Source organism: Diceros bicornis, chromosome 24 (assembly GCF_020826845.1).
Source record: "Diceros bicornis minor isolate mBicDic1 chromosome 24, mDicBic1.mat.cur, whole genome shotgun sequence".
Taxonomy (NCBI): domain Eukaryota; kingdom Metazoa; phylum Chordata; class Mammalia; order Perissodactyla; family Rhinocerotidae; genus Diceros; species Diceros bicornis.
The window spans coordinates 37,847,801-37,870,774 of NC_080763.1; the positions used below are offsets into that span (position 1 = coordinate 37,847,801).

General features: G+C 36.2%; 1 protein-coding gene across 4 annotated transcripts in view; it reads right to left on the reverse strand.

The window, feature by feature from the left end:
• Nucleotides 1-22,974, reverse strand: part of TRIP11 (thyroid hormone receptor interactor 11) — a 61,279-nt gene that overhangs the window by 21,346 nt on the left and 16,959 nt on the right. For 2 of the 4 annotated variants that reach the window (XM_058567568.1, XM_058567567.1), the window contains exons 6-15: nt 22,542-22,707; nt 20,571-20,933; nt 17,508-17,548; nt 16,844-16,930; nt 13,244-13,456; nt 9,645-12,665; nt 6,718-6,858; nt 5,650-5,843; nt 1,595-1,758; nt 361-464 (exon numbers count right to left, since the gene is read on the reverse strand). In XM_058567568.1, coding sequence (XP_058423551.1) covers nt 361-464; nt 1,595-1,758; nt 5,650-5,843; nt 6,718-6,858; nt 9,645-12,665; nt 13,244-13,456; nt 16,844-16,930; nt 17,508-17,548; nt 20,571-20,933; nt 22,542-22,707 — 4,494 coding nt within the window. Of the gene's footprint in view, nt 1-360; nt 465-1,594; nt 1,759-5,649; nt 5,844-6,717; nt 6,859-9,644; nt 12,666-13,243; nt 13,457-16,843; nt 16,931-17,507; nt 17,549-20,570; nt 20,934-22,541; nt 22,708-22,974 lie in introns of those variants that run through there. The other 2 variants (XM_058567569.1, XM_058567570.1) reach the window with 2 other exon arrangements.

Here is a 22,974-nt window from a genome sequence, read left to right on the forward strand (position 1 = left end):
ACATTGAAATGTGAAATAAAGTATGAAATAAAGTGCCCAGTATATTTTGTTGAAAAGAGAAAATTATAAAAGTTAAAATTGTAGATCAATTTTTTTTCAGTAATCTCTAAATGTGCTAAATTAAATGTGCTAAAAAATTAAAATGTACTATCACCTCATATTTGCTGTGTCTACTCTAAACTATAAGTCAGATGAGGGAAATCCTGAGTGTCTTATTATGCCCTATCATAAGGTACAGAGTACCCACTCAAACAATATCCACTAAATTGATTGTTTAGAAGATTATTTCCAAGACAAAGATTCTACAAGTAATCGTTTCATAAATAATAAAATTTATAAGAGAAAATTTTTTTGACCAACCTGTAATGACACCAATTTTCCTTCCAGATTTTCTGCCTTTTTCTTCCATTCAGCTATAAGCTGTTTGTGCTTTTCTAGTTCAGTAGAATACATAGCTTTTTCCTCTAAAGAAGAAAAAAGTTATATTAGTATTTTGCAATAGTGTGATAAAATTAGAATTTTAAACCATTTGAGATTTTAATAATTCAACAAAAACAGTTCATATATCTTAACAAGAAAATTATAATGCCTTAGTGATAATGGTAATTGGAATTAAAGTAATGAGATCAATTTCCTCTTCCTAAATCCTTCCCCATCTTCTCTATCTTGCAAACTCTTCCCTACCTTCACAACTCCACTCAAATATTTCCTCTTTGGCAAGCTTTCTCTATAGCCTCGTACCATATACTTTGTGCACATGTCCCCTTTAGTATTATATAGAGTAGACCTAGAGAATTCTTATACTTAAAATTCAAGATTTCAATCATATGAGTAACCCTGAAGGTCTACACATGCACAAATTTAAAGTTTTGCTTAGGCACGAAACTATAACCCCTGTTACATCATTAGCCTCATACCCCCTAATCACCGCCTCCAACTAGCAGTTAATTCACTACCAATAATTACTGAATGTATGACTAAATGAATGGATGGGTGAATGATCTAAAGGTGATATATCTGAGGATAGGAGGTAGATGTGAAAAAGTGTATTTAGTTACCAGGGTAAAACTGCTCTGGTCACTGTTGCTGTGCCTCCAGAAAAGTATTTTCCACCAGGACTAGAAAATGTAGTTACCTCAAAGTATACATGAATAGCTAGGAACAAGTTAATTAATATTTCAAAGGACAGTAATTACTGATGATTAACTCTTTGAACTGGGTTCTACCTCCAACCAATATCTCAAAACCTAACCAACTTTGCTACGTGGGTGCCTCTCTCTTCCTTTGTATCCTCTCTTTATCACATGATCATCCTTTCCATGTCACTCTTATACTCCCCAACTCTCACCTTAACTGGTCATAATACAACACTAAAACAAATTTTTGATGATTACTGTATACAGTTTATGTTCTCTAGTCTTAATTGTTAAAGGAGTCTGAATTAACTTGTTGATGGCTACTTACCTTTTCCCCCTACAAGTGGATAACCTTTCAAAGGTTTCCTCATGCCTAGTCTAAAATAGCACTCCAATAAGCCCAAATTTCCAATAAAAAAACAATTTTTCTTCATTCAAAGACTGCCCATACAACTTACCTTGTTGGAAATGCTCTAGGACCATCTGCAGGTTGGAGAGTGACAGAGCATACTGCTTTACCTGTTCCCGAGAGACAGAAAGCTGCAGGGCAGCTTCATCCCTTTGCTTGGAGACTACGTTCAACTGTTCCTGCAACGACTCTACCTGCAAACTGGCTTGATGGCTTCAAACAAAAAGAATAAAAGTCAAACTGTTTTCACCTATTTAGATACTTTAATAAGATGAAATATCGTCCCCACATTCTATTGCATTAAATGCAACTTAGATTTCAAAGTATTTAAATGCGTTAACAAGATGAAACCTCTTCCCTGTTTTTTTTTTTTATTATGGTAAAATATACATAACATTTACCATTTTAACCATTTTTAAGTGTACGGTTCAGTGGCATTAGTACATTCACATTATTGTGATCACCACCATCCATCTCCAGAACATTTTTCATCTTCCCAAACCAAAACTCCACACCCATTAAACACTAACTCCCCTTTCCCAGCAACCTCCATTCTACATTCTGTCTCTATGAATTTGACCTCCCCTACATTTTATTGCGTTAAATGCAAGTTAGATTTCAAAGAACTTCTAGAGTCGCTCTAATCTTTCTTCTCCCTGTTTTTGTTAATTCAATCATCCTTCCTGTGAAAGTGACTTTGAATAAATGGCAGTCATTTAAAGACAAAATTGGGCTAAACAAGAAATATCAGCATAAGAAAAATTTACAAATAGCCTGCAACTTCCACGTTTCCAGACTAAACCTCCAAGATGTAATTTATCATAAAATTGTTGTAAGGGACCTTGGAAGTCATTTTTTCCAGCTTCCAACCCAACAGCAGTGGATTCTATGACATCTCCCTGCTTTTGGCACTTGCAATCATGGTGAACTAACAACTTTCCAAAGGCTATCCCACTGATTAACTGCTCTGATTACTAGTTAATTACCTTTTGCTATCCTCTTTCTTTCTGCTTACATTCAATACAATAACCTCTACACCTGCTCCAAACAATAAATCAGATAAATCCCTAAGAGATTTTATAGCACCTATCCAGGCTTATGTCATTGATGTACTTCCTTAATGTATAATTATTACATACAAAATACTGCAATAGCCTTTCCTGGGTTTTTCCTGTCCAGTTAAATTCTTATTCAAGAGCAACCCATTAAAGCCCATTAAGAGCAGCTCACTTTGAAGAAACTTTACCCAAAAGCACCCTCTTGTGGAAAGAGTAGTAAATGGATAATCAGAAGACAGCTCTGCCCTCAACTGTCCCTGGAAGTTTTCCTTCAGACTCAGAAGGAAAACTTGTTTAAAATGAGAGTTAAAACAATGAGTGATCATCTGTGTATGTGTTTCACTCTGGTGGAAATGCCAAAACATCCTCAGGCTATAAAATTGATAATCTCTCCGTTCAATTTTCAGGCCCTTAAATAAGTTTCTCGTCTCTGCTCCCTTTCATTTACCTTTCATAATTGCCAGAATAACCTTCGTTAAGTAGAGCTGTAATCTCGTTACTTCTCTTTCAGAACCAGGGTAGACTCTCATGATTCGGTCCCAGGCTGTCTACCACCTTAACCTTATCTCTCACTATCATCTACATCCAGCCAAACTGTGGCTGGATGAAGCCAAAGTCGAATGACTTTGCTGGTTAGCAAATCACTCAAAGGGTGACTGTAAGGATGAAACAAGCTGTGATATCACTCAAAAAGTTAATAAATACCAGGTATTACTACCGTTAAGTAAGGGCTCGAAACACCATAATCTGGTTTGTAGATTAGAGCTACTAATACAACAAACATTTACTGAAGATCTATAAAACTACGTGTAAGAATATATGCTGTGGGAAGGGTACGAAATAAACGGCATCATTCCTACCCCGAGTGACCCTACATTTCATTGGGTGGGAGAAAGTGTAAGACAAGTCAACAATTACCTGTACTCTAAAGTAAAATATAAGTGCCCTATCAAAGACTCAAAGTATTACGCAGGTTCAAAGGGAAAACATACACCAGGGTTTGGTTTTGAATTTGAGGAGTGGGGTGCTAAATAAAGCATTCTTTATGAAGGAAATGCTGTTTGAAGGCAAGATTAATAGAAAAACTGTTAGGGATCAGGTCTACTATTCAGGTAGAAGAAAAAAGATGAAATGAAAAAGTAGAATAAAAGAAATAGGAAAATAGTAGCTCTATCTGAAGAACTGAGTGATACAGTTTGGCTGGATGTAGATGATAGTGAGAGATAAGGTTAAGGTGGTAGACAGCCTGGGACCAAATCATGAGAGTCTACCCTGGTTCTGAAAGAGAAGTAACGAGATCACAGCTCTACTTAACGAAGGTTATTCTGGCAATTATGAAGGGTAGATGAAAGGAGGCAGAGACGAGAAACTTATTTAAGGGCCTGAAAATTGAACGGAGACATTATCAATTTTATAGCCTGAGGATGTTTTGGCATTTCCACCAGAGTGAAACACATACACAAATGATCACTCATTGTTTTAATTCTCATTTTAAACAAGTTTTCCTTCTGAGTCTGAAGGTACAATAATATACCCTACAAAGTAGGGGAGGAGTTCACCCTCAGAAGTGTTGTCTCTACTGGCCTATAATTTCTTTGCAGACAGATATAATACTTACTATCTCCTTATATCTCTCTCAGCATCATACATAGTAAAAAGATAAATAAAAAGATGCATATACCACTAGTGGAAATATAAATGGACATGATTTTTCTGGAAGATTATTTGGCAGTACATTTAAAAAGTTTTTAAAATGCCCTTTGAACTAGAACTTCTATTTCTCAAAATTTAAGCTAAGGAAATAATCTGTCATCAACACAAAAATACCTATCTTGTGATATCATAACAACACTCTTAGTATTTTGAAAAGTTGAAACAATCTAAATGTCTAATAATAAATGACTGGATTAAAGAAATTATGGGAAATCCAAATAATGGTATATATACTACATAGCCATAAAATGATACTGCAGAAACATACGGCTTAATGTGTACTGATAATCATATTATTAAATGATACAAGTTACAAAATAGTATGAGTAGTATGATCTCAATTTTGCTTTAAACAATACATATATAATATATACACACATATGTAGAAGCATAATAAGGCACAAAAAAAGATTATCTCTGGATAGGTGAGACTGTGGCTTTATGTTCTTTTTGGTTTATGTGATTTTCCTGAAGTGAAAAATAAAATGTTTTTGTAAAAAGGAAAAAAAATAAGAAAAAACATTTTATTGAGAGAAATAAAATTTAAAGATATATAAGCAGGGACCCGGTCACTCAAAAGTTCTAATAAAGCAAGAGGTAATTCATAGTGACCTACTTCACCCTGCTACTTCATTTACTCTCTCCCTTCTAATATCCAAACCTTGTTCAGCCTTACAGCAGTTGATTAAAAATAAAACCACATAGGGGCCGGCCCAGTGGCGCAAGCGATTAAGTGCGTGCGCTCCGCTGCGGCGGCCTGGGGTTCGCCGGTTCGGATGCCAGGCACGCACCAACGCACCGCTTGGCAAGCCATGCTGTGGCAGCATCCCATATAAAGTGGAGGAAGATGGGCATGGATGTTAGCCCAGGGCCAGTCTTCCTCAGCAAAAAAAGAGGAGGATTGGCAGATGTTAGCACAGGGCTGATCTTCCTCACCAAAAAAATAAAAAATAAAAAAATAAATAAAACCACATAAATTAAACTAAATTAGTTTTTCGGGAGCCTGACAAAGCTAATTAAACCAGTCAGAATTTAAGTCTAAACTCCTAAAATGATGAGAAGCAATGATCTAGGGTAATGGTGAAGATGCAGAAGAACCTCGGTTTGAATACCAGATCTGGTTACCAGTTACAGACCCAAGTGTGAAACCCACACACGCACTGTGTGCCTGACCTTGAGAAGGTTACTAAATCTCTTTACCCTCAGCTTCTTAGTCTGTAAAATGGAGAAAATGGATTTTGTGAGAATAAAATGAGGTAACATGAAAAATGCCTGAGTCTGACACCCAAGAAGCATTCAGTTAATATTGAGGCTCAAAAAATGAAAAAGTTACCTTGCATTTTCCATTGCATTAGAGGATGAAACTAGCTTTTCCTCCAATAGTGTGACTTTTTTTCTTAGTTTAGCCTCTCTATCTTCTGCAGCCAAAGCTTCACGTGTATAAGAATCTTCTGACTCTAAGAGATGGTTACGCAATCTTTCTAGCTCCTGGTTTAACCGTGATTCTTTCTCACGTAAATGTTGAACCTAGGCAGAGGACATTTCTTTATTTTTCTTCTATAAAATGCTCCCTTTTCCCCCGCTACAGGTCACTTTGTTATCAAATCTTTTTCCTATTATTGAAGTGTATTAATTGTATACTAATTTCTCATACTGCAAGATGAATTTATTCTAGGAAAAAAGGCTCCTGAAATCATCTTGAATGTTCATTTGGAAGGTTTACTTTGTAAGATCTCATTCCTGTGCCTTTAACGGAAAATGGAATTATACAAAGAACTAGGCTTTTTGTGACATCACTTTTTCAGTAAATCTCATTTTTTTCATATTTCATGGGTGGGAAATTTTTCTTATATCCAAGACATGCCATGGTTTTCACTTTTCTTTTTTTCTTTTCTTTTATTTTTTTGGTGAGAAGGATTGGCCCTGAGCTAACATCTGTTGCCAATCCTCCTCCTCTTGCTTGAGGAAGATTGTCCCTGAGCTAACATCTGTGCTAATCTTCCTCTATTTTCTACGTGGGACGCCGCCACAGCATGGCTTGATGAGAGGTGTGTAGGTCTGCACCCGGGATCCAAACCCGCAAACCCCGGGCCACCGAAGTGGAGCGTGTGAACTTAACCACTATGCCACTGGGCCGGCCCCTCATTCTTTTTTTAAAAAAACTGAGGTATAATTTAGTTTCGGGTATACAACATAATGATTAGACCATAGCTTTCACATTTGAAAACAAATAAAACACACTCTGGGAGATCAAAATTCTACTATAGCACATCAGAGGAAGACTAAGAAAAAAATCACCTAAGAGAGAAATTCATTTTAACTGATAATCTGTACAGTTTTCTTACTTAATAGATATTAAACTCAGTGTTTGAATCACTGTTTCTTTAAAGTGAAAGTATACCTCATTCTGTACAGCAGTGTTTTCCATTTGTTTCTGTTTTAGGGCCAACATAACTTGGTCTCTCTCCTGTTGGAACATAACTGTCTTCTCCTGCATTGACTTAACTGCATTTAAAAGTTGATTTAACTCCCCAGTCTTGCCCTTTTGGAAAGAAATAACTTTAGCTTTAAAGAAAAATACATTTAAAAAAGACATTTCTTCATTACATAATTAATTTAAAAATATAGTCAACCATGTCAAAGTCATCAAAAAAACAAGGAAAGTCTGAGAAACTGTCAAAGTCTAAAGGAGCCAAAGGACACATGATGACCAAACATAATGAGGTATCCTAGATGGCATCTTGGAATAGGAAAAAGATATTTGGCAAAAAAAAATTAAGGAAATTCAAATAAAGTATGAACTTTAGTTAATAGCAATGTATCAATATTGGTTCATTAGTTGTTACAAATGTACCATAGTAAAGTAAGATGTTAAAAATAAAGGAAACTGGGTGTGGGTATATGGGAACTCTCTATTACCTTTGTAACTTTTCTAATAATCTAAAACTATTCTTAAAGAAAAAGCTTATTAGAAATGTTTTTAAAAGAACTGAAAAGACGCAGTCTCTTCAAATTTACCCTACACAACAGTGTTCACAAACCCCAAAATCACCCAGAAAAGTGTGAGTGAGTGTGTGTGTGTGTGTGTGTGTGTGTGTGTGTGTGTGCGCCCACTCATCAGCATACGCAATTGTTATTAGATCAAGCTGCTGGCCGAGGAGAGAAAGGGAAGCCAATTCATATGCATAGCCTATTTTAAAAGAACATTTTGGCAACAATTTAACGAAAGCAACTCCGGAATGATATCTTGCTAGACAGCTGTGAAAATTTATTCCTGAACGTATTCCACACAAGTACAATATATTAACGACAGCAGAACAAAGATAACTCTTCATTGCAGAAGTAGGACCATAAATTTAAGACGATAGCCAGAATTCTAAAAAGCACAAAAATGTGTCCGGCTATTTACAGCCAATTCTTTTGTTTTAAATATGTATACCACGCGAATCTACGGTTCAGTATTATTCTAAATTTTCATGTACACATTCCATTTCTTTAAGAATATACACTGTGTCCCCTAGGACAAATCATCACAACCAAGACATAAAACCACCTGTTCCTTTCATCTCAACACCCTCTCCTGAATAGTGAGGCCAGTATTTTCCCAACAGTTTTTCAGTTAAAAATGTTTTCATATTACAGAAAAAGAACAAATGCTTGAAGATTAAACAGAGTTAAAGATCTCCTGTTGAGAACATCTCTTTCTTCCTAAAAAAAGAGATGTTATTTATTATATTCAAAATATAATAAAGGTACCCGTCAGTTATATGGAGTATTGGAAGAAATTAATTAGTTTACACTAATTACTCTCAAATAATACAATACTGAAGTATGACAACTTAAGGAGGCCTCCTGAAAGGTAGATGAGCCTTAATTAAATCTGCCTACTTTAGATCCATACATGTCAAAGAAATAGAATAAATTGTACAAGACACTAAAACTACAAAAGGAAAAAATATATGAAAAAGAATACTTGATTGTTCTACATTCCTCTATTATACTCTTACAGTCCAAAGACACTACAGCCAATTTTGGTTAGTGCGCAACAGAAAGCTTCTTCCCCTAAGAGTCCTAATACCAATTATAGGCTGGTAAAAGAAGAAGCTTAGAAGCTATATCTGAAAGGAGGAGAACATCTCAACACTATCAGTGTACGTACTTAATCAGATGGCAAAGAAGGGGAAAAGGAGATAAGACTTTTCCTATCGAATGAAAACTACATCAACCATTCCCAAACTTTAATCTAAGACTCTAAGAGAGAACTTAATTGGCAAAAGAAGTTAAGTACAAGATGACTTAACCATCTTGTATCTTGTGCCTGGCAGCACGTAAATGCTCAAGAAGCACTTGTTGAATATTCCGTTATTCTGCCTCATTTCTTTTCCAAATTTATACTGCTAAAAGTATACAAATCAGAGTAAAAAGGCACAAAGAAAAAAGTCCTACACAGCATCTATCATCGTATGATGTACTAGGTCTTCAATATATTCTTACTAAAATCTAAAATCAACTGCATGTAAAAATTTCAATATATCAAAAACTACTGACACTTACTGCTACAACCCTCCATTTTACGGTTGAATAAACAAACCAATAAGGTCAAAACACACCGAAAGTCACACCAGTGACAGAACTGGGGTTAGAATATTTACTGAGCCTACCCTGTGAAAAGCACTACTCGTGGCTAACACTTTTCAAACACCAGGCTGTGACTAACTGATTCATAAAAATCAACTGAATGGGTCATCCAGCACTTTTTTAATAGAGTATCACATGTAGAAACGGTAATTTCTGATTCCTGAAATTTTTGTTTCAGTTTCACACACACACACACACAGACATACAAGCACACAAGTGCTTAATGTGTCACAATGTAAAATCTATTTCTTACTGCGGATCATCATCAAAGATGTAGTATATATTTCACAGAGCTTCCCTTTACAGATAAGAACCTCTAAAATGTTAACCATTACTACCAGCTACTGAACTATGCCTAAAATTTGGTTAAACTGCAGTAACTTCAAAACTCTCTCGTAACACATTTATATTTTCTAAAGAAAAATATGGTTACTAAACTTTTTTTCTACTTAAGAAGCTGTAAAAAAGTAACCTGGTAACAAAAATATTTGGAAATATCTAGTAATTTAGGGGAGAAACTTCCAGATGCCTCTGAGGAAAATTTATTTAGAATGAATCACAATACCTTGAAATAAATATTTTTAAACAAACAAATTCATATGCTTCTTCAAAGATAACATCAATAAAGCAACACACTAAAAAACCTCCTCCAACCCAACTTCCCTCTATAAAACTCCATCCAGAACCTACCTGCTCTTTTTCTTTTAGTAGTTGCTCAAAAGCAAGAGCTTTCTCCTTCATTGAATGGCATTCAAACTCTTTTTCTCGAAGCATCATAGAAAACTTCATATTAGTCTCCTGTAATGCTTGATAATTTGTTTCCTTTTCCCTGGATGTTTCTACTATTTTTTCATTTTCTCCTTTTAGTTTACCAATTTCCATTTCTAAAATTAATGTTCTCTCCTTCAGGTTTGTGACCGCCTGCCTCAAAAGTTCATTTTCATTCACCTTGTTAGTGAAATTTTCATTTAAAGAAAGTAACTGATCACTTTTGGCTTTGATTAAGAGGTCTTTTTCCTTAAGTGACTTTTGTAAAATATCTTGTTTCTCCTTTAGCTGCCTAATTTCTGAATCAGTTTGTTCATGTTCTTTTCTTCCTAGCTCTGAGGTGGCAGCAATCGAATCAGACAATCTGTGATTATTTTCCTGAAGAGTTCTAATGGTTTCATCTTTCTCCTGCAGTGATTTTCTTAGCTCTTCTATCTCTTGTTTAGAAGACTCACTCGATATGTCACGCTTGATTGTTCTAAGAGTCTCTGCTGACTGGGAAGTAAGCGATGATTCAGAAGAGAGCTGAGGTGAAATAATATCAAGTTTTCCTAAAAGAAGATCTTTGGTATTGCAAAGCTGCCCTATGCTGTGCTGAACTTGTGCTAATTCCTGCCCAAAATTTTTGAGTTTGGTTTCATTCTGCTCATAACTTTGGATCAGGCCAGTATAGTCCACTTGTAATTTAGAATTATTATCACTGTCAACCAAAACTTGTGCCTGAAGCTGATGAAGTTCTTCCTGAAGCTGGGCTGACTCGTGCTGCATATTTTGCACTGTGGTCATCACCTGCTGTTTCCACTCCTCCATTTTCTTCACTTGTTGCTTTAATTTATCGCGTTCCTGTAGCAGCTCCTCAAACTGATTACTGTTAACACCTCCAACCTCATTACCAGTGCTGGATGTTTGTAAAACTGTCAATAAGGTCTGACATTTCTGACTTAACGCATCTATTTCAATATCTTTTTCTCGAATGATACGTGATAAATTCTGAATGGTTTCTCTAAACATATCTTGGCCACTACTTTCAAATGTAGAGGACAATTTTTTATTTTCATCCTGTAGCTTAATGAGAGCTGCTTCTTTGGCAGCAACTATATCTATCATTTTGTGATATTCTGTTTTTAGATGGCTATTTTCCCTAGTTTTCTCACTCAAAACAGCTAACATTTGTTCTCTTTCCATAGCATAGGCCTGCAGCTGCTGTTGAAGGTAAACAACATCCTGGGTGTAGGAAGCTGAAGAAATTCTAGCGTGAAGAGCTTGTATCTCCAGATCTTTCTGCTGGATAATCTGAGTTAGTTTACCAACTTCATCTTTGGACAGCTGATCAATCTGTTTAGTTAAAGATATATTCTTTTCATTTAGAAGTTTAATCTCTAATTCTCGTTCTTTTATTCCTTTTACTAATTTGTCAGTTTCAGCTTTCGATAAATCATGCTTTTCGCTTCCGTTTTCTATATTAAGGCTCTGAACTTTTGTTTCTTGGAAAATATCAGTATTCTCGGTTGGAACGTCCTGTCTTTCTTCATGTAACTGGGTTTTGATTTGTTCAATTGTTCTTTGCAAATTTTTAATTTCCTCATCTTTCTCTACCAAGCGTTGGGTGTGTGTCACATTCATTTGTTCATGCTGGTATTTAACTTCATCCATCTCCTTCTTCTGCTCCTGCAAAGACTGAAGCAGCTGCATCTTACTCTGGTTTTGGTCTTCAATTATCCTTTGATGTTGTTTTATCTCCTCTTCAAGATGGTCCTTTATTGTATTCAGTTGCAACACCTCGGACTCTAGCTCTGTAATACTATCAAGGGTTTTAGGCTCAGTCATAGGTGCAGCTCGACTCTGCTGTTCTCTGAGTCGTTCCAGTTCTTCTTTGAGATGATTGTTTTCTTCTTTCATGGATCCAAGACTTCTGTCTTTTTCCTCTATGGCTTGTTTTAAAATTTCATTTTTTCTTAAGGCCTGAGTATATTTATCTAATTCCTCCTGAAGCTCTGAACTTCTTTCTTTAAGTTCTTCAATAAAAATTTCTTTCTCATTTGTAAGTTGTATCAATTGCTTCCGCTCTTCTAAACTAGATGACAAAATTTTCTTAGTTTCTTTATGATCAGTATCCATCTGCTCAATACTCTTTTTGAGTTCTGCTATTTCAAAGTCTTTCTCTTGACTGAGTTTAATTAAATGCTCATGTTCCAGCTGTAAAGCAGAGGTACTCAAATTGCGTGCATTTGACAGTTCTTCAATGGTTTGCTCATACTTGTTTGCTTCTTCCAACAGCCTCTTTTCAGCCCGACACAATTCTGCTTCTAACTGTCCTTTTTCCATTTTTAGAGCCTCCACGATAGTGTGTTTTTGCAGAGAAATCTGATTGTTCCCAGCAACAGATTCTTCCAACTGATGTCTTACATCTTCACAAGCTAAAATCAACTTTTCATTTTCCATTTTGAGATCAAAAGCAACTTTTTTAAAATTTTCATTGAGCTGCTCTATTTCTGAAAGATTTTGCTTTAAGTTTCTCACTTCAGCTTCCTTTTCTTTAAGTAAGTCATCCTTAAAATTACTCTTAGAGTCTTGATTATGTGACTGAGTTAACTCATCCCTAACTCTAGAAAGCTCTTCCTCCTTTTGTTTAATATGTTCCTTAAGTTCAAAGTTCTCCTTCTGGATGTTTAAATTATTTTCTTGTGATTTATTTAACTGATCTACTAAATCTTCTACTTTATCCTCAAGCTTCTGGTTAGTTAAACGCAAATCATTTAGGACCAGTTCACTTTGAATTAACTTTTCTTTCTGCACATTGAACTCTTTAGTAATGTTCATCTTATCATCTTCCAGTTGATGAAATTTCTTTATTTCATCATTTAGATCTTTTTTCAGTTTACTGATGACGCTATCTCCCTCAGTTTGTTGTTTTGATAGCTGATCTTTTATCAAAATCATGTGCTGAAAGAAAAATTAATTTGCATGGTAACTTCAAGATATTCTCTCATTTTAGTACCTAAAGAAAATTTTATAAAATGTTATACATAATAGAAGAATAATCTTCAGATATTTCTAATCCTTCTTAAAACAAAATTTTCATCCCAACAAAATTATTTACTAATACCTTACAGCAAATCTATTTTATCATTTTAGAGATTAGAATCTTAAACCAAAGAAGGTAAATGATACGTTGTTTATTTTCAACTCAAACACTGGAGCAGGAGTCCACAAACTACAGCCGATGGGCTAAATCCGGCCTGCCATGTTTTTGTAAATAAAGTTTTATTAGAACAGAGCCATATCATTTGTTTACTTATCAAAACAGCAGAGTTGAGCAGTTGCAACTGAGACTATACGGCCTGCAAAGCAAAAAATATTTACTATCTAACACTTTACAGGAAAAGTTTGTCAACTTCTATGACTAGAGCATCAACGAACTAAAATATTAATTAAATCACACCAATCACTTTTGCTTGTTAATCCAGTGTTCAGTCTACTGAGTAGAATGCACTGCCAAGCTGTCTTTAATGTAGTGTTACCTCTGTAGCTTCTTGGTTCTGTTTGTCCAGTTCTTCTAACTCAGCTATCAGTATTTCCTTTTCAGTAATACTCTGATTGAGTTCTTGTTCCTTTGCCTCCAAATTAAGTCTTAAATCATGTAACTCTGAATCCAAATCCATGTTTCTTGTAGCTGTACTTTTAATTACTTCATATTCATTGTTCAATTTTACAAGTGATATCTGAAGTTCTTCCTTAAAAGATTAAGGGGAAAAAACACCACACATTGTCAACTGGAAGAAGAGACACCAAAAGATGAAAAACATATATATAAACAAAAATTGGGACTCTATTTTTAGATGCTCTGTGTTGGAAACACTACTGAATAACACCTCAGCAATGATACATAAAATTCAATAAACCACAGCCTTCATTCACGTGCAATTTTATTTGCAACTTCAAGCAAAACATTTCTATAACCCTAGACGAGATGGAACGACGGTAAGTTCACCTGCTAGCTCCAACTTCTTTATACGTAAACTTTCCCAGTTGAGAGCCTTCCCGATCCCACTCCCACTGCTGCTTCCCTTCCGTCTCCTCCTTCCCTCCCACCGTACTTATACTTTTCAAAATGCCCCAAGTCTTCCACTCTCTTCACTTCTATTCCCTAACATCCAGTCACCAACAGCCACAGACAAAAAGGTAAAAAATTAACACTCATTCTACTCTAAAGTTTGTCCTCTCTAATTAGAAAATAAAAGGCTTCTTTTCCCTCATTAAAGGAATTACTCTTATCACTGGCTTCTGTCAGAACATGAAACCTTTTCTTGACTCAAAAAAGTACCCTCCTTCCTTTCTTTATCTTCTAACCTGAGCCTAGACGAGGTTCTTCTTTCTCAAACCTAACATTCCTAAAGATCTATCTATATATGGTTTTTTAAATATATTTTACGTTCTGGTCTATTGGAATGCTTTTCATCCAAAATCCCAGAAGTGGGTCAGTTCTCTATGCTTCAACACTATTTCAGCCTCTGATTATGATGTTTGTGATAAACTCCCTATCGCTGTAAAGCCTTCTTCCATTGATAGAGATTTTTAAAAATCAAACTTCTACGGAATCTACTTTAGAGTAAATAAGAATATCAAATTTCTACAAATAAAGAGTCTAATATATACCTTACAAAAGAGACCAATGAAAACTATATTAGAACATTTGCCTCACGATTCTCATTCTTCTTCCAATTCAAAAGTTGACTCTGCACTAGAACTGGAAGATGGAAATAGCACTCTCTTATGTGTTTCTGGAGTTATCTGTTCAATTAGGAGAACCAAAAAACTGTTCTCAGGATCTTAAGAACATATACAACCTCACAGGTACTTTTGGCATTCTTAAGCAGTGAGCAGATCCATAGCAGACACAATTCAAGGAAGAGTTAACGATGGATTACTTTAACATCAGAAGAAAGGAGAAACAGCTACTGGGAAGAGCTACACAACCCAAATATATCAGGAGAAGGTTACAAGTCCCATCAGGTATGTGCAGAGATCTACAAACTACAAAGTATACCTAGGCCAGTTAGAGAAAGGAATAAGTGAAGGAGAAGAATACACTGGGAGCAGACAAGAACAGAGAAAATATATGTAATATAGTAATACAAAAATGACTGGGATGTGCCGGCCCTGTGGCATAGCGGTTAAGTGTGCGCGCTCCACTGCTGGCGGCCCGGGGTTCAGATCCTGGGTGCGCACTGATGCACCGCTTGTCAGGCCACACTGTGGCGCCCCCCCCCCCATATAAAAAAAAGTAGAGGAAGATGGGCACAGACGTTAGCCCAGGGCCAGTCTTCCTCAGCAAAAAAAAAAAAAAAAAGGAGGAGGATTGGCATGGATGTTAGCTCAGGGCTGATCTTCCTCACAAAAAAAAACAAAAACAAAGGGGCCGGCCCCGTGACTTGGTGGTTGGGTGCGTGCGCTCTGCTGCTGGTGGCCCGGGTTCGGATCCCGGGCGCACACCGATGCACTGCTTGTTGGGCCATGCTGAGGCCACGTCCCGCGTACAGCTACTAGATGGATGTGCAACTATGACATAACTATCTACTGGGGCTTTGGGGAGAAAAAGGGGAAAAAAAGGAGGAGGATTGGCAACAGATGTTAGCTCAGGGCTGGTCTTCCTCAGCAAAAAAAAAAAGGAGGATTGGCATGGATATTAGCTCAGGGATGATCTTCCTCACACACACAAAAAAACAAAACAAAAACAAAAATGACTGGGAAACACGACTGGCTTTTAGTGGGTAGAAAGAGTAGGGGCAAGGACCCTACAAAGGCACAGGACAGTGCACACAACTAAGAATTTTCCCATCTAAATGCCAATAGCACCCCTTTAAGAAATACTGCCCACATACTAATGGGAAGGATGCTGAAAATTTAATACAAAGGTTTGTACGAACAGTATGTATACTATGCTAATATTTGTACTTTTTAAGAAGCTATTTATATAATAATTATATATACATAAATATAGTCTGGAAGGATATATAAGAAATTGGTAAGAAGGACTGCCTCTGGGAAAGAGGCCAACCAACAGAGGTGTGAAGGATACTCCATTTGTACTGTGAAATTTTTCAGTATGTATTACTGAATATATACATCAGTAAATATGTTACTTTTAAAAACATAAGATTTTACTTTCAAGTCTTGGCTATTTTGAATAACGCTGCAATGAACACAGGGGTGCATGTACCTTTACAAATTGGTGTTTTCAAGTTCTTTGGATAAATACCAGAGGGGAAGGGGGGAGGGAGGAGGGTGAAAGGGATAATTCAGTACATGTGTGTGGTGATGGGTTGTAATTAGTATTTTGGTGGTGAACATGATGTAATCTATGCAGAAATAGAAGTATAATGATGTACACCTGAAATTTTTACAATGTTATAAACCAATGTTACTGCAATAAACAAAAAATTAAAAAAAAAAAGAGTATAATAAAGAGTGAAAGGGAAACACTATAAAAAAAAAAATAAGATTTTAAATTGAGTTGAGATACTGGTCTGTAACTTAATAATACCAGCTCACAACTATCCTATACTTAAGCACCTGCCTTAGCCAAGGAATTACCCCCCAAGTGGTACAAACATAAAAATACCTCTCCCCATATCCAACATCACAGTACAGAATCTTATTCCATCCTTGCTACCAACACACACAAAAAAGACCCTATTTCTCCCACCAGGAATGTCTCTCTTTACCCCTCACCACTAAGAAATTCCTGTCCGCCACACCAGACACATTCTGGGGAATATAAGCAGTATGTACAGTTAATATAGGATGCCACTCCAAACTCACAACCCACCTGTGTACGTTGCTACTGACAGGACTTCATCTGAAACCATAACAGCCTTTACCTATCTTTTCAGCTTGTATCTGGGCCTACTCATTTATCTCTGAACATAAGCTCTGGTCAGCCTCTCATACTCTGAACCTTGCCTAAGTACTCCAACCTGGCCTAACAAGCATCAATGAGATAAGCTTTATCCTCAGGACTCCCAAGAACTAAACACTCCATTTTGATATAAACTGGCCCTTAGCTGTGATCTATAATATATACACCATGTTAATTTTGCCCCCATTTTTATGGCACCCACCTTTTCTTGACTCAACAACGAATTATCTTTTTCTAATACTTGGACTTGCCTTTTAAGTTTCAGATTGTCTTCAGCGAGACTGTTATCCTACAAAAATGTTAAAAGAGTGTGTTTTCAGATAACAAGAAATTTCAAGTTTACAAAAAAGCAGGCGAGCTATACGATCGTGCATTTCTACTCAGCATTTCTTTAGTGATATATAAAAATTATAAGCATGCAACACTGGACCATCTAAAGCCAGTCACTCATTTTACAGACATTCTTATAGAGAGTTTATTATATTTGAAAAAACATATAAATACATTCACAAAATAACCTGTAGTCATTAGAAATAGAAACAACTCCCTGAATTCCTTAAGGGAAATCAAAATGCATTCCTCACTTTGGTAGAAGATATGCTTCCACTGTCTCTACATACATTTGTCAAATTAATTTTCAAAGAGATATACCTACATTTTTAAATTATGTTACTTTTTAAATTATGTCAATTTATGATGCAAAAAGTTTCTATTACTAATCAGCAAACATAAAATTATTAAGATGAAAATTCCTAGGATAAGTTCACATAAATTTGTAAAAAACACAAAATAAGCAACTATAATAATCAAAATACATTTTCTTGGTAAACCAATGCCAAAAACTTGCTCTCTTAAAATGAGTTTACCTGGTTTAAATTACTCAGTCTCACTATTTCATTTTCAGCATCTGTAAAAACAACAATGAATATGACATTAAAATTCTTTAAAATAACAGTAATTACCCCTATATTAAACTCAGAAATGAAACCCAATTAAAATAAAGTGTACTTAAGCACAATTAGCAAGTCCTAGAAGTTCTTAGTGAAATGTATTTTTGTTATTTTTGTATTTCTGTTTTCACTATACCAAATAAATCATAATATAAATGCCAGTTAGAAACTATGTTAGGGCTGGCCCCATGGCTTAGCAGTTAAGTGCGCGCGCTCCACTACTGGCAGCCCAGGTTCGGATCCCAGGCGCGCACCGACGCATCGCTTGTCTGGCCATGCTGAGGCCACGTCCCACATACAGCAACTAGAAGGATGTGCAACTATGACATACAACTATCTACTGGGGCTTTGGGGGGAAAAAAAGAAGGAGGAGGATTGCAATAGATGGTAGCTCAGAGTCGGTCTTCCTCAGCAAAAAGAGGAGGATTAGCAGGGATGTTAGCTCAGGGCTGATCTTCCTCACAAAAAAAAAAGAAAGTAACTATGTTAAAATCCAATACTATGGAATAGTGTAAGAAAGAATTATAATTGTATTCTGGATGAGTCATAAGTTATTGCCTTGATAAAAACATTAAAAACTATGTTTCAAAATGAGTCGATTAGTTTGTGTAGCAGGAAACAGTAAAAGGTCTGAGATTGGGGAAAAAAACTTGAAAACAAGAATGTATATTTATGCCACAAAAATACAATAACCTCTCAATTATCTAAAGTGACTCAGACATGACTACTGATAAAAAGACCATTCGATCTGGTATTATGGATAGATTCACAAATACAAGTGGTTCTAGAAAAACACAAAGACAGAATACCATGAGTTCAGCTGAAGCAATTCATTCACTGTTCATTTAGGTAATACTGAGCATTTACTATGAGGTCAGTTGCTAGACAATTAAGACGGAAAAATTCAGTCCATGCTTGCTCTCAAGGAGCTTACAAATTAGAGAAGACAAACGAGTAAACACACGATTACAGCACAGTGTGACACAGGGAGCACAAGTTGCAACTAGAGCCATAAGGGCAAACGCCTAATCCAGACTTGGGGGTAGGGGGGACAGGGGGGCCAGTGGGGCCAGGGAAACAGCAGCACTAGGTAACTCCCAGTGGATGCAACACCTGCACTGAATAGACTAAGTTAGGCGAAAGAAACAGAAACACTCCACACAGAGAAAGCAGCAAATGCAAAGGTGACAGAGCTGAGACAACATTGCTGCCCTAAGGAGCTACCCAGCAAGTTCAATATGGCTAAAGCTTAGACTGTTAGGAGAATGGGAAGAAACTGAAGAGGCAGGCAGGGACCAGAAGATGAAAGACATTATATGTCCAACTGAGAAGTTTAGACTTTATGCTGAAGTTCACAGGGAGCTAAAAAGTACTTCTGAAAAACCATTCTAGCTGCAGAAAGAAAAAAATTGAAGAAGGAATCATGGAGACCAGAGAATAGTAACAGTTAACATTTTTGTAATGCTTACCGTGGGCTAGACACTGTTCTAAAGAGAACTCTGCAGCTAGCAACTCATAAAATCCTCATTACTACAACGATGAAGAAGACAGTATTATTATCCCAACCATATAGATGAAAAAACCAAAGCATAGAGATGTTAATTAAGTTGCCCAAGGTCAGCCAGTTAGTGATGAAGCTGGATTCTAACCCAGTCATGTTCTTAACCACTGTACTATTCTGCTCCATTAGGAGACTGCTATAGTTAACCAGGCAAAAAGAAATTATGACTGGCTGAAGTTATTCAGTGGCAGTGAAGATGGAAAAAAGGGGAAGGACTAAGGCAGCAGGTTTGTTTTTAAAGCAAATAAACTCATATAGATCACCCAATAGGTTAAATAAATTTATTTTGGAAAGAGCAGGGCTACTTCTTGATTGAAGAAGTCCAATGAGAAAGAAGTCCAGAACCCAGTGCACAGCTTTCCTTTTGCCTTCATGGCAGCTTCCAGGACTGAGGCACCTGTGAGAAACACCTAGAGCTCCTCTGGGATACAATCTTGAAATATCACTGAACTGGAGAAGCCAAGGATGTGGAACCTACAGGACACGCTAGGTGATGACTTCAAATTTTCTGTTTTCGGAGACTGGTAAATGCTACCAACCACCAAGCACGAAAAAGAAGAGTGGGAGGAGGCCATGGTGACTTGACTTTGACCCTAACTTTAATTTGAATTTATAGAGTTGGCCATCCAGGTCAGGAGCTCATGATAAACAACTAGGTGAGGAATACAGATGTGGGGGAGTGACCAGCACACAAGGGCTAGAAACTTCCAGAGCAGAAATGAATGAGTTCATAAAGTCAGAGTTTATATTGTGAGAAGAGGACAAAGTGCAAAACAAAATGCATCTTTTCAGCTGAAGAGCTCCCACTATGTTTTCCTGACACGAATGAATACTGGTGTTTGGCCTATTTTACTTAACACTTATTTTTTGTAACACAGAACACTGGTATGATAACTAAATATCATCTTGAGCATGGAAAATAGTGGAAGACCTATAGCTCTTACCATTCTCAGGTCTGCTTACATACAGGAGATCATTTTGAAAGGGAACAGAGAATTTTGAAGACAGTAGGCTGAATTCCCTAACTGGAGGGTCTGGGCCCTAATGAGTGACTGAAGTATTTGGTTCTGTGTAGTTTAACAGAAATAGACCCATACCTCCTCCCAATGAATGTCTACATAAACATTTCTCAGAAATCCACATGGCCTCCTAAATCGATGAGTTTCATGCAAATACTTAAAGGATGAGGAAGGGAAGCTGAGAGACACCTAGCCAATTCTTAACCCTTTTTAGTAGAAAAATCTTATCATCTATTAATTATCGCACTAATCCAAACCGAACAATTCTACTCAAATTTCACAGTCATTTCCATGAATACTCCATTTCCATAAAGTACTCAGTTATTCAAGTGTTTGTCTCTAAAAACAACTAGTATGCAATGAAACATCAATTAGAAATAAGTTCCAAACATTTTATACCAGACAGTGCTTGTTGCAGTCTGAACACTTCTTCCACTGATGCACTCTGTGGAAGAATTCTTTTCTTTTCTGTCATAGCATCACTTTGCTTCATAGCATAAGGCTGCAATTTACTACATTCCAGTTTCAAGCTTTCACATTCTTCCATTATTTGTCTGTTTTCCACGTTTATTCGTTCTTGTTCCTTCCTCAAAATATCTCTGTCATTTTCTGCAGAAGACAATTTTTTACTTATGTCTTCTATTTTATTCACAAGTTCTTCAATTTTTTTTGTAGACTCTACTTTTTCAGTTTGTAGAACCTGAATAGTTTTTTGCATTTCATGGACTTTAGAGTGATCAGTTACTGCAATTCCTGAGCCACCTAGAACATAAACATAAAATCAAGGACATCAAATGTCAAGTACCAAGAGATAAACAGCTTGCCATATACAACTAAGAGATTTACTAGACTCCAGAACTTGGAAGGCTTAAAAAGAAAAGTTACACTGTATGATCTCACTCATATGTGGAATATAAACCAACACATGGACAGAGAAAACTGGACTGTGGTTACCAGGGGCAGTGGGGGTGCGGCGTGGGCACAAGGGGTGAAGGGAGTCATATATATGGTGATGGACAAACAAAAATGTACAACCCAAAAATTTCACAATGTTAGAAACCATTAAAACATCAATTAAAAAAAAAAAAAAAGAAAAGTTACAACAATGAGGTAACACTACACTCCTTATTAGAACAGCCAAAATCCAGAACACTGACACCACCAAATGCTGGTGAGGATGTGGAGCAACGGGAATTCTCATTCACTGCTGGTGGGAATACAAAATGGTACAGCCACTTGGAAGACAGTTTAGTGATTTCTTACAAAACTAAATATACTCTTATCATATGATCCAGCAATCATACTCCTTGGTATTTACCCAAAGGAGTTGAAAACTCACAGCCACACAAAAACCTGAACAAGGATGTTTATAGCAGCTTTACTTATAATTGCCAAAACCTGGAAGCAACCAAGATGTCCTTCAGAAGGTGAATGAATAAAAAAACTGTGGTTTATCCAGACAATTGAATGTTATTCAGTGAAAAAAAGAAATGAGCTATCAAGCCATGAAAAAACATGGAGGAAACTTAAATGCATATTACAAAGTGAAAGAAGCCAATCTGAAAAGGCTACATATTGTATGATTCCAACTATATGACAATTTTGGAAAAGGCAAAACATGGAGACCATAAAAAGATCAGTGGTTGTGGGGATGAAGGGTGGATGAACAGGCAGAGCACAGAGGATTTTTAGGACAGTGAAAATACTCTGTATGATATGATAATGATGGAGACGTGTCATTATACATTTTTCCAAATCCATAAAATGTACAACATCAAGAGTGAACCCTAAAGTAAACTATGGACTTTGGGTGATTATGATGTATCCTTGTAGGTTCATCCTTGGTAAAAAATGTACCATTCTGATGAGTAATGTTGATGGGGAGGCTATGCATGTGGGGGAGTAAGAGGTATAAGGGAAATCTCTGTATTTTCTCAACTTTGTTGTAAACCTAAAACTGCTTTAAACAAATAAATACGAACATAAAATTAAAAAAAAAATTTTAAAGCTTAATTATTACAATAAGCAAAGCATTTTTAAATAAATAGTTGAGGAAAGATATTATTTGAATCAAATACTTTTTTGTATTTAGCCTAGGTATCCAAGTTTGAAAGAAAGTGAAAATACACCAAACAATGCAAAAAAATCTCTGTATTATAACTATGTACCACAAAGGCAAAAGGACCTTTCCATTTTTGCAGAATCTTGACAACAGTGGCGCCAGTGCAAATTTCTGGCAGATGAGCAGAACTAGTCATTTACTCATTCTTTAGAAGCTAGTCCAAGTTTACATCAGTCTCCTAGTCTTACAGTGCTAGGTTTGTCATTTAATTATGTCACCTAATTTGTTAAATTAATGAAATTAATAACCTTGTTGTAACAGATTTTCCAGTTCTTCAATTCGTTCTTCATAGTCAGTTAATTCTTCTCGATGCCGACGAGTTATTTCTGTCAATTTCTGTTGATGTGCATTCTGCAATACTGACATTTCATGTTGATGGTCATCAATTTCCTGACTTCGGTTCTGCTTAAGTTCCTTAAAAAATAAAAACAAAGTTAACCACGTGTATAATCAAGAATTTACTTAAGCTATTTCATTGTTGTCCAAAACTCCGTTATTGTTAGCACAATTCTCTGAACAGGCTAAGGCTGAAAAGAATTTAAACACAGGCCCAAAATTTGGACAATTCTGAAAGACGCCACCCTTTCCTTTCTTGGGCCTTCAAAACAGTTTTTCTACTTTTAACGAGGGAACACCAACAAGAAAAAACTGAAACAAAAAGTAAGCAAAAATATCTTTGTT